Below are 16,160 nucleotides of genomic sequence, written 5' to 3' on the forward strand. Positions count from 1 at the left end.
CTTTGTCAAGTCACCAAGCAATCAGCTCTTGAGGATCTCATTATGCCTTTCTTACGTTCTTTGAAGAAGTCGAACTTTAGCACAGGTTAGATATGTGATGACTCATGAAAAAGATCTTGTTAATGATGCAGGAATTCAATACACTGCATCCCAACTAGATTTGAGGGTTTTTTCTCAAACTCGAGATGCCCTTTGAAAGCAAAAGTATAAACAACAAGGAGCGTGGGCTGCCTTTAAGTCTAGCACAGATTAGTCAACCAGATGTTTGTATCTGTGTATCATTGTATTAAAACGGAGAAAATAACTAAGAAACCATGGGTAATAATAGTAGGTACAAATGTATTGGCTTAGAGATTAAAGATATTTTAGGGCTGTGCTTATTCTTTGAAGTTCAATAAAGGCAACAAGGAAAATGATTAGGATTTCCTCATAACAATAATAAGAATCACTTACTAATACGCAATTACTGAACACATTCCAGACACTGTGCTAAGTGCTTTACACAGATTATCTGGTCCTTTCACATCAGAATGTTATATACCATAAAATTTGGATAACATTTTCAAATGGCAAATTCTTAGAACTTGCAAAATAAAAAAAGGCATCAAAATCTATGACAAAGTTCATAGCCTTATGAAATCATGAAAGCTAGCTCAGAAATTCAGACTCAAGGAAGAAGCTGACTTTTAGTCCAATTCTAGTCAGACAGCTATATCTTAGATGACTTTCAGACTTCAGACTCCTCTGCTGCAGCCTCTCTCTACCTGCAGGCTTTTGCCCGGGCTGCATTCTCTACAGACAAGGCCCTTCCACCCTAACTATCCATACTTTTGGAATGGCTCAGGCATCATCACTTTACCTTTAAGAAAACTTCCACAATAATTCCAAGTCGAATTATTCTTTTTTCTGTGTTCTAATAACACTTGGAAGACAACTCCATTATAGTACCTTTCAGATGATATGATATCTGTTTATGTCTCCCAGACAACACTGGGAGACCCTGAGGCAGGGAGTGTATCTAGTTCATTTTCATTAGCTATGCCAATTGGCCTGGTGTTTGCCACACAGAAGAGATATAATTTTTGAATGAACAAATAAATGACTTATTTATTTAGATTTATTTATTTTTAAAAGTTGTTTTTCCTAGTCCATAATTTTTTTAAAATTGAGACATAATTTACCCTTCTAAGGTGTACAATTCAGTGATTTCTGGTCTATTCCCAAGGTTGTACAACCACCACCACTATCTTTTTCTGAAACAGTTTCATCACCCCCTGAAAGAAACCTGTACTCATTAACATTCACTCGCCATCCTCTTGTTTTCCCAGTCCCAGCCCTTAGCAACCACTAATCTACTTTCTGTCTTCTAAGGATTTGCCTATTCTGGACACTTACATAAACAATCCTACAATATGCTGCCTTTGTAACTAGCTTCTTTAATTTAACATTATGTTTTCAAGGTTCATCCACATTGCAGTATATACTAGTACCTTACTCTTACGGCTGAGTAACATTTCATTATAGGAATATGAAATGGTTTTACAATATTACCTTGCCAAAAACCTTCAAAAGCTCATTTCCTAAACATATTTAACACAAGGTCTCCATAATTGGGTCCCGATCTACCTATCTAATCTTATTTAACCAGTCCCTAACATAAACTTTCAGTTCTAAAAGGCTGATCTCAATATTCTATACAATTACTAATAAACTTGATCCATGTTCTCCTGTTTGTTTTTCTGAAATCTCCTTCCTATAGTTCTCCCAGGAATATAAAATTTTCCTGTTCTTTGATCCAACTCCAGTATTTCTTCATATATGTAAATACTGTCTTCCCAACTATGTCATCATAAGTTTCTTAAAGGTATGGATATCTTATACACAGCATGTATTTTCAAGAATGCCAAGAACAGAGCTCAGAATGAGTGTGTAAGTAACACCTGCTAACTAGACAACGTTCTCTGATACATCATCTCTAAGATCTCTCTGAGGGAAAATTCTAAGAATCCTTTAATAAACAAATTTCACTACCATATGCTAATTACAGAAATAAGGAATACAAATGCTTACCTACACATTTATTATGTGAAATCACTAGCAATTTACTGTGTGCCTACCATAATGCTCTTCTCTCTAAGGCATATAATAGATATTGACAGACTACTTATGAGTAACAAAATCTGAGCATGTTTTAACTCATAGTTTAAGACCGGGAGAGAATAACAAAGCATGAGATTTTAGACATACTAGTAACTTTTCAGTTAATCTGAAAGTTTTAAAACTTTTTTCTTAAAGCACCGAAACCTTTTTGCCAAATTAAATCTTATGCTGAGCTGCAACAACAGTAATGGTAATGATAATAATGGTAGTAACAATAATGATATAACAGCAGATATTTAGTGAGTGCTATGTGGCAGGTACTGTTGTTCAAAGCACACTGCAACATTACCTCATTTAACCCTCACAATCAACACATTAAGTAGGTAGGTACTACTATTATATTAACCTTATGGATGAGTAAGCTGAGGAAGGCATAAATACCTGGCCAGAGATCAAACAGGGACGCGTGAGCCAGAATTTGAACCCAGAGAGTCTGGCTTCAAAGATTTCCCTCTAAACACCTACACAGCATTACAAAGCATAAAGTGGAACTGTTCTCATTGAAACGGGCTGGATGCTCAAGCATCTCACCTGCTTAGGTTTCTACTTAGTTCCTTTCTGGCACCACTATGGCCTCAATCCTAAAGTTCAAGGAAATAAGGTGTGAAAAACTCAATTCTGGTCCAACTTGATCAGTTTATAGTTGAAGGGAAAAAAAAAAAAAATCCAGAGCTGAAACGACTTTCCAAGGTCACAGAGCTATCCAATCACTGAGCCAGGCCTAGAACTCAAAGTTTTTGGCATGTAGTGCTTTTTCTACTACATGAAACATTCTGTGTAAAAATCCTGATTAACTGCTTTTCCTCAGGATAAATAAAAATACTCAGGCGTCTATAAAAAAGCTAAGTAACTCCGTTAAACATTTTTACCTAATACTCACTTGTCAGTTACAGACTCTGTGGAAGGCCCAGCAGCATTCTGACCGTTAGTGCCAACCTTGCCCACTTTCTTCACGGTCTCCAGGGCCCTTAATGTGCTGTCAGTGCTACGAGGGATTAGTTGGGAAACACTGTTTTCTGCATTTGAAATTCCATTTGTACTTGGAACAATTTTCCCCGTTGTTTCAGTGCTTCCTATGACAGAAATGACATTTCCGGCTGTGGTTGTGACAGTGTTGTTTACACCAACTTTATTTAGAAGAGGAAATGTTCTTACAGTTGCGTTGATCTTTTTGTTCCTTAATCGATACCTGTTTCAAAAACAACCATGATATCAGTGAATATTTCAATAAATCTTACCCTGAAGTTAAAAAAGGGCGAGGGGGAGGGGGGATGGGAAAAGATTTTAAAAAGAGGCACTGCTTTGAAAAAGTTTCTTCAGCTAAATATCAAATACAGTCTACATCAAACTCTGCCATGACAGCAGCCACATGAAAATATATCTGCCATATACATATATATACAACACTTGTATATGTGGGCACATAATTAATATAGCAAGCAAAGTATACATGTATTCAAAGAAGCATTTTGAGGGAATGGGAAGAGATCCTTTTGAAAATTCTGTATAATTGGAATACATACTACACTACGTAAAAATGAAAGCAACCATGACAAATTTAGTTGGGAATGTAGAATGAAGAGAAAAGGTATGAAAGAGTTGAAAGAATTCTGTTGTTACCAAATCGCTACAATATCATATAATTTTAAAGAAATAAAAAAAACTCAAAACTCAGTCTTAAACAAACATTACACCAAAATATAGAAATTTTAGTATTTTATTTTTCAGATTAGTTTATGACTAAAGTAAAAGGTATTTGGATTAAAGATTTTTCTGATATTAAATTTGGGGTTTTATTTATGGTGGTCGGATGTAATACTCTAATATATGAAGCTATTTGATCTTGGATTCCATTTAAGAAAATTTATTTCCACTCGTACAACAAAAATTTCATTAGAATGTAGTCCTAGTCAATGTTCCCTCCAATTGTTTAAAGTGGTAAACAACCATGTTACATGAATAGAAAGATGACTACACACATTTGGGGTCATAATTACATATACCTAAATTAGTCGGATATTAATGTTATACACAAACATATGGTAATTAAATACAAATAGTGTTAATGATGAGCAATGCCTTCACAATAGTTTCCCTTTTACTCCTTCAGTATCTATAAACAGCTTCATTGTTCGCTCCTTCTCCCTACTCTCTCATACACATACATTTACACACAATGACAGAAGCAGCCAAGCTCAGTAAAGACAGGTGTACCCAGATCAGTCTGGCTAAAGGTGGACTGACAGAATATTAAGTTAAAAAAACAAACAAACCTAAAACACCAACAATAAATAGGTTACAACCAGTTTATGTATGTCATCTTGTAGATGCCTGGAAACCAATGATTACTTCCTGAAGACGGAGGTTATGAGCAGCCCTATAGTTTAGAAAGGCAGTCTGGTGGCTGGAGGGGCCTGTGCTTTCCTAGACACGCTGCTCTGAAACGTGCCCTTCATTTTTCACCTCAAAGGTTCTGGCACAAAATGCCAAGCTGCTCCTTGCTTCTCACTCTCAAAGGACAAATCTCAGATAACCTTAAGATTGCTTTGGCAGGCAAAAAATAAAGTTTTCATTGTGAGTCTCTTAAAAGAGAGGAGGTATGAGAAGTAAAATCTTAACCAAGAGAGGTAAAGTAAGAGACAAATGAGGATACATACTGGACTTCTAGCATCTAGGCAGCTAAAAACTTGGATTTGGAATCTGGACCTCACAGTTGAAAAAGCCAATTACTTTCTAGTCTTTTCAAATCATCCATGAGCTCCCTCAAGTATTCGCGCCGTGCCTCACCCAGCTTAGAATCCATTTTCTACCATTAATTCCTCTCTTGTAAATACCTTTAACTCCCTTGGCCCCATTACTCTGTTGAACTCACGAGGTAAAACCCAAGTTCAGTTCATTACTTATTCTCTTATTTGGTGCCTGCTCCCAAGTAGCTGAATGTTGCCGGAAAAATCATGCAATCATGCCGACTAGATTCCCTTCAAATTTACGATCAATTATTTTAAATGGCTAAGCAATACATTACTACACTTCTCTGCTAAATTCACTTCCCTATCTCTAACATCCTCCTTTCCATTCTCCATGGTCCCTCCATAGCTGATGACATTGTCTCCCACTTAACAGAGAAAACAGACGACACCAGAGAATTACTTACTTTCCCACTACCAATTCCAACAAGCTTCCTGCTTCTGTAACTATACACTCCTCCTAAAATAAGGGATGAAGAGTTCCCGTTCCTAACTCAAGCCAATCTTGCCACTTGGGTTCCACAGAAGGCCAGTCTCTCATCTTGAGCCCCAGGTCCCAAGCCCATCTGCCTCCTCAAAGACTTTACTCCTGTGATTATCTTTTCTTCTCTAGTGCACTATCACGTCCCTCAGGTGTCTGCTTAAATGTCATAGGATCCCTTTCAGACAATCTTATCTAAAATATCTCCCCTTTCCCAATCATTCTCTTTCTCTTATTTTTCTTCATAGTGCCAATAGGTACCAGATATTATGTTTTCTATTTATTTGCTTTATGTTGATCTCTACTATAATGTAAGCCCCAAGACAGCAAGGATTCTGCCTTTCTTATTCACTTCTCTATCTTTAGCATAGTGCCTGGTGCGTGCTAGGTGTTCCATAAGTATTTGTTACATGAATGTGGAATAAGCCTCAAACTTCATATGGTCAAGAGAATACTGATTTTCTACCCTCAAGCATTTCCTATCTCAGTAAGAGGCAGTCCTTAGTTACACAGGCCCCAAACCCTGGAGTCATCCTTGATTCTTCTCTTTTTTTTTCCATCCCCTACATTCAATCTATCAGCCTTACCAGCTCTACTTCCAAAATATACCCCAGATCTGACTACGTTTCATCATCTCCATTCCTATAGTTGGACCAAACTACCAATCTCATGCCTGGACCACTCCATCATGCTAGACAGACACTAGTGATATTTCTAAGACAAAAATCTCATTGTTCTATCTGAATAAAACCCTATAAAGGCTTCCAAAATAAAATCCAATTTCCTTGCGAGGGTCCACCAACCCAGTATGATCTGGCCTTGCCTAATCTCTCCAACTGTACATTTGCCATTCTCCCCATTCTCCATCTTCTAGGCACACTGGTCTTCTAGTTCCTGAATATGCCAAGCTTGTTTCCACCTCAGACTTTAATAGCATTTTTATCAATAACTGAAATTGTTTTTTTACATGTTTTTGTTGTTGTTGTTGAACTGCGATTTTATTATGTCATGGTAATATGAAGGCTCTCCATGTTTTTACATGTTTATCGTTCCTCTTTCCCAACTAGAAGCACCTAAAAAAGTACCTAGCACTTAACAACCATTTTTATAAATATTTGTTGAGCTGGTTGATGCCAGGCTTTTGACACTCTCCAGAACACAGCAATTCCTGGGAACAGGATTCCAATACCCTACATTCTAAAATATATTCACATAAATATTCTTAAAAGAGATTTTGGGCATTTACATTTTGTTTGGTTAGAGATGTACAGTAGAGAAAGCAGGCTGGTAAAATTATTTAAGTCAAACAAACATTTGCTGAACTCCTCCTGGTGCATTATGTGAGCTAAGACAAAGACGCCACCCTCAAAAAGTTCAGTTGGGTAGCAATATGTATTTTTTAAACCAACAGGATAATGACATCTTCTACTTCTTGAATCCTTTGTATTACCCTGTTTTTCTTTCTTCTTCTTTTATTTAACAGTGTGAAGCTGGTTGGAAATACAAACTGTAGATTATTTCCTTTTTCAACACAAATATCCCGAGTTCACATGTCAGATGCTTGCTAGTGCAGAAAATATAAAGATGAATAACCCATAGAATAAATAAAGTCCAGTGAAAACACACACATGTAAATAAACAATTGCAATACAGTAAGAGAAATGCTAGTTATAAAGTTACCATGTACAGAGTGCTACAGCAGCACAGTGCAGCAGGCACCCAGCATGGCCTGGGAAGTCAGGGACGTTTTCAGAAGGAAGATGATACCTGAGTATAATTAGAAACAGGAGCTCTCCCAACAGAAAAGAGGACAGCACACGATATAGAGTAAAAAAAAAAACACGTACAAGGGAAAGAATAAAGAATCTGTACAGTAGTAAACAGTGATTAACTGGATGTACCTTAAAAACAATAAAGAATGCAAAAGCTGGAGTAAGGCTGGAAAGCTAGACAGGGCCCAGAACCTGTCATATACGGAGGAACCGATTAACAGATTAAAGCAGCAGACAAGATTAGACACTTATTTGCAAATGAAAATCCTAGTTGAGACGTAGGGAGATGCCTGGTTAAAAAAAAAAAAACCCACATAGCAGTAAAATGGACAAACTGAGTAAATACACGTGAAACACTAAACACTGTACCTGGCACAAAATTTGACCAATTAATTTGGCTGCTATTATTATTATTATTATTATTATTATTATTATTATTATTATTATTATTATTATTATATTTTACTACCACTATTATCAGTGTAGGCAAGAGACAATGACGTTCTAAAATAGGAACTGGATAGACTGGATTAAGATGGCAGAGTAGAAATATCTTGAGCACACCTCTTCTCATGAACACAACAAAATCACAACTAACTGCTGAACAACCATCAATAAAAAAGACTGGAACCTACCAAAAAAAGGTCTTCTACATCTAAAGACATAAAGAAGGAACCACAGCGAGATGGTAAGAGGGGTGCACTTGTGATATAATTAAATCCCATACTCCCCTGGTGCACAACCCACAAACTGGAACTTGAGATGGAGAGTAGGAGTCCAACTTGAAGATAAAAGCTTTATTTTAACTAAAAAGCTCTATTTCAGGTATGGACAAGATGAAAATATCTCCTAGAGTCTCAAAAATCATCTTAATGTAAAACTCTGTATACTGAGCTACTGAGTGAGACTAGATGCCAACAGCATCTTTTTTCCTTAGAACTCCTGCAGTCTCTCTAGGCTCCACCAGTCCGGCAGGGCGGGTGGAGTTGGGGATGGGGGGGAACAACTGAGAAGGAGCAGGTTTCTGCTCTTCTTTTTAATGCACACACATTTATCTTCTATCACATTGCTGCTGCTATAGAGCTCATTATGTGCAGGGTCCAGTGTTTGCCACTGAGAGGAGACAATAAACAAGACGGATATAGTCCATGGAACTTACACTTCAGTAAGGTAGACAATCATTCAATAAATAGATCAGGGGTCAGCAAGTTATTGCCTGTGGGTCAAAGCTGCCTGTTTGTAAATAAAGTTTATTGCCATGCCCATTTTATGCACTGTCTATGGTGACTTTTTTGCTACAATGGCAGAGTTGAATGGTTGTGGACAGATATCATTGAATGGTCCACCAAGCTGAAGATACTATCTGCATCTTTACAGAAAAATTTATCAACCTCTAACACAGACCCATAAGTTAGTTACAGTGTTCATAGGTGTGACAAAAAAAAAATCTGGTTTAGTACGAAATACTGGGGGGATTCCTCCAAAAAAGTGAAGGATGAGCTGGACACAGGAAAAGCTCCAAAGGCAGAGCCAGAAGGAACAGCATACATAAAAGACCTGAGGCAGAAAGGAGCACAGTACATTCCAGGCTCTGACAGAAGGTCAATGTGGCTTAACTATAGAGTAAACTTAGGGAGTGTTGTGAGATGAGATCAAAAAGGTAGGAACAGATTAGATGACGCAGGGTCTTGCAGGCCACAATCTAGAATTTATATCTTTATCCATAGGGTAATGAGAAACTACCTAAAGGGGGAGGTAATTAGGTTTATTTGTTTGTTTATTTTTAGAGGAGATACTGGGGATTGAACCCAGGATCTCATGCATGCTAAGTGTACGCTCTACCACTTGAGCTATACCCTCCCCGCCTCATTATCTCCAATGAGCCTTACGTGCAAAGTTCTCCTTGCTTTGTGGGGGATAATGGAGTTGGGGGTGGGCAACCATAGCTGTAAGAAGACTAGTTAGGAGGCAATGGTGGATCAAGAAACACACAGGAAGCTGAACTGACAGAACTTGGTGACTAAGTCAAACAGGTGAAAGAAAGCTGACAAAGATGTTTCCTATAACATGGCATGTATAACTGGCTGGACAGTATACACTTGCGGAGAGCAGAATTGAAGGTAAAAGAGAAGATTATGAGAGGAAAAAATTAGCTCAAATTGGGTTTAAAGTGTCTAAAAACAAAAGAGAGATGTCTATTAAGAGTTGATATACAGGCCAGTTATTCAACAGAAAGACTGGGATCAATTTTTTGGTGAGATCTCAATGATCAATGTTTTGGTTAAAAAACAAAACAACAGAAACTTGGGCAATACATATTATAGCTCATATCCATTTACTTTTAGGCCTGGGGTAAATGAACAGAGAAAAAGAGATTACTCATAGAACAAGAGAAGGATAAAAGAAGACCAAAAAAATGTTTAAAGAAACCCCAAAAGCCATGAAAAGAAAATGTATCTGGCTTCACAATTTTACCTGGGACTCAGCTATTACCTTCAATGGAACCTGAGAAAATAAGCCTACACATAGGAGTATTTTCATTCTGCATAGGTGCTTAGCACCTACACAGCTATACAATGGCCTAAAATATAACCCCTGAAAAAGGTTCTGAGCCACTTTTTATGTTAATCTTGCTCTCAGAGGCAACAAGGTGTAGTTTCAAAAGAAAAGATTATTTTGCAATCTAACTAATTCTACAATGTAAACTTAACTACATCTTTGAAACTCATCACAAACTTTAAGACTCTAAATAACACTTTCATAATGACCAAAAATTAAACCCAAATAAAAGAGAATTCTCCTAACTTACTTTTCAAGCTCTTCCTGAGAATGGGCAAAAGTACAATTTGTTCCTCGTGGACACCCTCCTTGCTGTCGCAGATCTCGGCACATGCTAGTCTTATATTTGCTGTTTGGCTGAGGCTACAAAAAAGAAAATCAACGTGTGGAAAAGTGCAGAGTCCAGTTGTCATTCACTCCCGGGACTTTAGGAGTTTGTATTTACACTTTTAATTCTTTTTCACATTAGGTAAGTAATTCATGTGCTGACACAACTACCACTGCATTATTTCCTGTTTTGAGTTATTTGGCCTAACCCTGAGATGACATTTTAGACAATCCTTCTCAGGATTATCTGAAACTGTCCAAATGTTATCTTACTTATTTGCCAGGCAACAAAATGCCCATGAAAATAAAAGATTTTCTCATCAATTCATTGGTGCCTTAAAATTATGATACCAAAATCAAACAAACAATTTCAAAAAGCATTTAAAAAGCCATAAGCTTTGTCCATATAAATTTCCCCAGGAAAGGTAGCACACAATTTACCCGGAAAGTTAAAAATTAAGAAATACCAATTCATGTGTTAACTTGAAGATATAATTTTCTTTTAAGGCTTGTAGCTGTTTAAGTTCATACAAATAATGAGACAAAATATAAAAACCTCATCATAACTAACTATTATTATTTGCATGAAAATCTATGTTAGTTACTTCTGTGACCTTAATAAAAATGAAACATTTATCTTTCAGTTAATATTTGAATATATAATGTTGTCTAACAGAATAAGGACAGAAGAGTGGAAAGATCATTTTGAAGAAGATCTGATCCCAGTTCTGTCACTTATTGCCACCGTGACCTTAGATATGTTATTTAACCTCTTTAAACTTCAGCTTAGGGATAGCAATTGTCTTCCAGGTAGCTGTGAGGATTAGAAATAATATATCTAAAATACCAAACATAAGGACTGGCTCGTAGTAACTTCATAAACGGACATTACTATTAGAATAAAGGATTTTACCTTAAATAACTCCTTCAAGAGTAAACTGAAAGTATTTTATTTATTTAATTCCATACATACACAAATAGGAATCCATTTATACGACAGAAAAGGAGAAAAAATCAACAATTTCCCACAGTAGGAAAAAAAAGACAAAATGTTTAGAAGGAATCAATGATCTATTGATTGGTCAAAAAAACTTGCAGTGAACTCGTTTTCAAGATAATCCCCAAACTGTTGCTGCTCTATGAATTATTTATCAGGTGCACTAAAACTTGAGTTTCTCCCAAAAGGCAGAGACAATAAAAACTTGTGAAAGTAGAGTCATATAAGAAGTCCATTAATCAAACAGCTTGATAAGATGTTCAAGATGAACCTTAGAAATAAGAGCAGTCAGAAGTGCAGTCAGTGTGCTTACCTGAGGTGTCTCATGGCCTTTTCTACTATAATTTTGTATGAAGTCCACAAGGCCATGAACCACTGTCTTGACAGCTACCATTGCATTTTCTAGCTGCTCCCAAGTTGGTGAAACAGCATCTAAAATAAGCCACCAAGGGGATGGGATAGGGAGGAGAATTTGTTAGCAGTGAATCTCTTGTCTTATTTACCTCAAAGATAGAAAAAGTATAAGCAATTATTTCCCCACATACCTGGATTAGGGTCTATGTTTGCAAGAAGCTCTAAATGAGGCCTCAGTCTATTTAAGTTAGCTGGGTCACCTGTTCGTTGCAAAACAATTGTCAATTCCTGAACACTCTTTGCAAATGATTCTGGAGACTGCAGCTAACACAAAAAGAAAACAGAATGATTTTTATTCTGGTTCTTATGACACATCTATATTCACATGCTTTCAGTCAGTCAATATACTGAACAGGTTTTCAAGTGTCTTCAGATTCCACAGTAGGAGTATCAGTGATGAATTAAACTTTCACCTCAGAATCTGCCCTATGAAATTCATCATTAGACACTTAGAAAACTTATTTATAGGCTGTATTAGCTATCTGGTGTCACAATACAGATAAATGACAGACTCTGTAAACCAGGCTGCTCTTATATTAATATCCTACACTATCTGTGTGCTAATACCCTGTTCCCTCCCTTAGTTTATCTTCAGATTTAGAAAATAATAGAAAGGTATTTATAAGAGTCTTGTATTTAAAAACAGGAATCTCCAACCGATTGTCTCTTTAGTCCCTTCAGAAGATTTAAATACCTAAAAAAATTCTTTTTAATTATTATTTTTTTAATGGAGGTACTGGGGACTGAACCCAGGACCTCCTGCATGCTAGGCATGCACTCTACCACTGAGCTATACCCACCCACCAAGCACTCTAGAATGTAACAGCAATAATATAAAATCAGCATCATTAATTGCACAAACCTTATCGATGATAGACTGCATGTGTGATTTATGCGCCAAGTCACCATACAGAAGTGAGGACCACTGCTCAGGGGAAATACGGAGTCCAGCTTCCATAGCAATGTGAACAATCTGGGCATCATGTTCTCTGCGTAATGCCTCATAACTCCGAAATTCCTCCTTTAGCTGCATCAGGGAAGAGTCTTCATCCCTTTTGGTAACCTAGAAAATAGAAAAAAGAAGAAAAAAAATCAGAATTGCTCTGCCCTCCCTCCTCCCTCATCCAGCTTTCTCTCTCTCTCTCTTTTTTTTTTTTTGGATTGGGGAGGGGGAATGTATTGCATGTCAGATACTACACAAAGAAGGTGCAATGAAAATAATGTCCTTAGCATAAATTCTTTTTGGAACAAAGCAGAATTTACGTAACTCAATATATAGTTCTGCTTTCCTTCAATGAGTTCAGTGGCTGGTAGGAAAGAAACTTGTAAACAGAAAATCATAGTAGAAATGCTATTATAAGGCTCTATGGCAACGTAAAGTTAAGGCAATTAAATCTAACAGGTGGGGGAGGGAAGGGTGAGTATCAGAGAAGGCTTCCTCCAGGAGAAAGCTACATGAACTGAGTCTTCAAGAATGAACAGGAGTTCCCCAGGCAAAGTACAGTGAGGAGTAAAATTCTAAAAAGAGTGGCAAGTGGTAAAACAGAAACACGCAAGAGCAGAGCACATAGAATTAAAAGCTAAGATGCCGGCTGGAGAAGAATCATAGAGGGTGTTGTATATGGTGAGAAATTTGGGTACAGGCATAACTCGTTTTATTCCACTTAATTTATTGTGCTTCACAGATATGTACTGTGTTTTTTACAAACTGAAGGTCTGTGGCAACTCTGTGTCAAGCAAGTCTATTGGCACCATTTTTCCAACAGCATTACTCACTTCAAGTCTCTGTGTCACATTTTGGTTAATTCCCAAAATATTTCAAACTTCTTCATTATGATTACATTTGTTGTGGTGATCTGTGATCAGTGATATTTGATGTTACTATTGTTATTTTGGGGTACCACGAACTACACACATATAGGACAGTGAACTTAATCGATAAATGTGTGTGTTCTGACTGTTCCACTAACTGGCATTCCCCCCATCTCTTCCTCTCCTCAGGTCTTCCTAATTCCTGAGACACAACAATCTTGAAATTAGGCCAGTTAGCAACCCCACAATATCCTCTAAGTATTCAAGAGAAAGGAAGAGTCACACATCTCTCACTATGAATTAAAAGCTAGAAATAATTAAGCTTAGGGAGAAAGGTGTGTTCAAAGCTAAGATAGGCTGAAACCTATGCCTCTTGTACTAAACAGCTAACCAAGGGGTGAATGCAAAGAAGTTCTTGCGGGAAACTGAAAGTGCAACTCCAGTGAATACACAAATGGTAAGAATGCAAAATAGCCTTATTGCTAATACAGAGAAAGTTTTGGTGGTCTGGATAGAAGATCAAACCAGGCCCAGCATTCCCTTAAACCAAAGCCTAATTTAGAGCAAGGCCCTACCATGTCTCAATTCTAAGAAGTCTGAGAGAGATTAAGAAGTTGCAGAAGAAAAGTTTGAAGCTAGCAGAGGTTGGTTCATGAGGTTTAAGGAAAGAAGCCGGCTCCATAACATAAAAATGCAAAATGAAGCCCCAAGTGGTAATGCAGAAACTCCAATAAGTTATTCAAAAGATTAGCTAAGATAATTAATGCAGGTGGCTATCCTAAAGAACAGATTTTCAGTGCAGATGAAACAGCCCCATATTGGAAGAAGATGACATCTAGGATTTTCACAGCTGGAAAGGAGAAGTCAGTGCCTGTCTTCAAAGTACAGACTGACTCTCTTGCAGGGGATAATGGAGCTAGTGACTTTAAATTGAAGCCAATCCTCCTTTACCATTCCAAAAATCCTAGGGCCCTTAAGAACTATGCTAAATCTACTCTGCCTTTGCTCTAGAAATAGAACAACAAAGCCCAAATGACAGCACATCTGTTTACAATATGGTTCACTGGATATTTTAAGCCCACTGTTGAAACCTGCAGTTTAGAAAGAAAAGATTCCTTTCAAAATATTACTGTTCATTGACAATGCACCTGGTCACCCAAGAGCTCTGACGGAGACATACAACGAGATTAATGTTGTTTTCAGGCCTGCCAACACAATATCCGTTCTGCATGCAGCCCATGGATCAAGGAGTAGTTCTAACTTTCAAGTCTTATTATTTAAGAGATACATTCTGTAAAGCTATAGCTACCACAGACAGTAACTCCTCTGATGGACCTGTGCAAACTGAACTGAAAACCTCTCAGAAAGGACTCGCCGTTCTAGATTGCACTAAGAACACTTGTGATTCACAGGAAGAGGTTAAAATATCAACAGTAACAGGAATTTTAACCCTCCTGGATGACTTTGAAGGGGTCAAGATTTCAGTGGAAGAAGTAACTGCAGATGTGGTAGAAACAGCAAGAGAACTAGAATTAGAAATGGAGCCTGAAGATGTGACTGAACTGCTGCAATCTCATGATCAAAACTTTAATGAAGGAGGAGCTGCTTCTTATGGATGAGTAAAGAAAGTGGTTTCCTGAGATGGAATCTACTCCTGGTGAAAACGCTGTGAAGATCGCTGACATGGTAACAAAGGATTCAGGATATCACATAAACTTAGCTGACAAAGCAGCAGCAGGGTCTGAGAGGACTGATTCCAATTTTGAAAGAAGTTTTGCTGTGGGTAAAATGCTATCAAATAGCATTGCATGCTACAGAGAAATTATTCCTGAAAGGAAGAGTCAATCAGGGGGGCAAACTTTGTAGTCTTATTTTAACAAACTGCCACAAACACCACAACCTTCAGCAACCATCACCCTGGTAAGTCAGCAACCATCAGCACTGAGGTAAGAGCCTCCACCAACAAAAAGATAATGACTGGCTGAAGGCTCAGATGATGGTTAACATTTTTTACCAAAAAAGTATTTTTTAATTAAGGTACATACATTTTTTTTAGACATCATGCTATTGCATGCTTAACACACTACAGTATAGTGTAAATAAATACAACTCTTATATACACTGGGAAGCCAAAAAATCCATGTGACTCGCTTTATCGCTATATTCACTTTATTGCAGTGATCTGGAAGAGAACCCACAGTATCTCCAAGATATGCCTGTATTATCCTGTAGGGAATGGGAAAACACTGAGGACTTTTAAGCAGAAGAGTGACATGATCAGTTCAGCCAGTGGTTAGGCAAATATTAGCACTACAGGTGATGAAGAAATTAAGAAATTTTCTGCCACCACATAAATGATCATTAGGGTATTTTTATAGCTTTAATCTATACCTGACTTAAGTGACAAAAAAAAAATTCAAAAGGTAGAGTTTCACATGTCCTAGTGAAACTGTCTAATTATCCAACCATGCAGGTATGTGGCTAGATGATTTCTACAATAAATGATAGACAGTTACTCCTGAACCACTGAAACCCGCTAATGGCCACAATGAAATTTGATATTTGGTTAGAATTCATAATACCTAAGACTAGTAACAAGCTCTGAAACTTAGATTGAACAAATCATTCAAACTATTCAAATTGAGGATTTCCTCATCAGTAAAATGAAAGTATCCCCAGACCACCTCACTGGTTGTTTTGATAGCTACTGTTGGCACATGAGACAATAGTAGTATGACCCCAAGAACATGAAGATGGGAAAATCAAGTTACCATCTCAGAGTTAATAGTATAAGTTCAAATTTCTCTTTGGGAATATATAAACACACATTACAGAAAAGTTTGGGACCCTCAAAATTCTAATCAACGTGATCTTATGTATAATTTAAGAGC

At 37.2% G+C, this 16,160-nt stretch overlaps 1 protein-coding gene and 1 non-coding gene across 3 annotated transcripts in view; both read right to left on the reverse strand.

Annotated features, from left to right (window-relative positions):
• RC3H2 (ring finger and CCCH-type domains 2) overlaps positions 1 to 16,160 on the reverse strand; it is a 48,146-nt gene that overhangs the window by 12,307 nt on the left and 19,679 nt on the right. For both annotated transcript variants that reach the window (XM_074362177.1, XM_074362178.1), the window contains exons 6-10: positions 12,320 to 12,520; positions 11,589 to 11,721; positions 11,357 to 11,475; positions 9,970 to 10,082; positions 3,041 to 3,349 (exon numbers count right to left, since the gene is read on the reverse strand). In XM_074362177.1, coding sequence (XP_074218278.1) covers positions 3,041 to 3,349; positions 9,970 to 10,082; positions 11,357 to 11,475; positions 11,589 to 11,721; positions 12,320 to 12,520 — 875 coding nt within the window. The remainder of the gene's footprint in view (positions 1 to 3,040; positions 3,350 to 9,969; positions 10,083 to 11,356; positions 11,476 to 11,588; positions 11,722 to 12,319; positions 12,521 to 16,160) is intronic.
• Positions 11,811 to 11,921, reverse strand: LOC123617197 (small nucleolar RNA SNORD90). The gene has a single exon (XR_006725331.1). It is a non-coding gene; the product is annotated as a small nucleolar RNA SNORD90 (small nucleolar RNA).

This window comes from Camelus bactrianus, chromosome 4 (genome assembly GCF_048773025.1).
Source record: "Camelus bactrianus isolate YW-2024 breed Bactrian camel chromosome 4, ASM4877302v1, whole genome shotgun sequence".
In the NCBI taxonomy this organism is placed as follows: Eukaryota; Metazoa; Chordata; class Mammalia; order Artiodactyla; family Camelidae; genus Camelus; species Camelus bactrianus.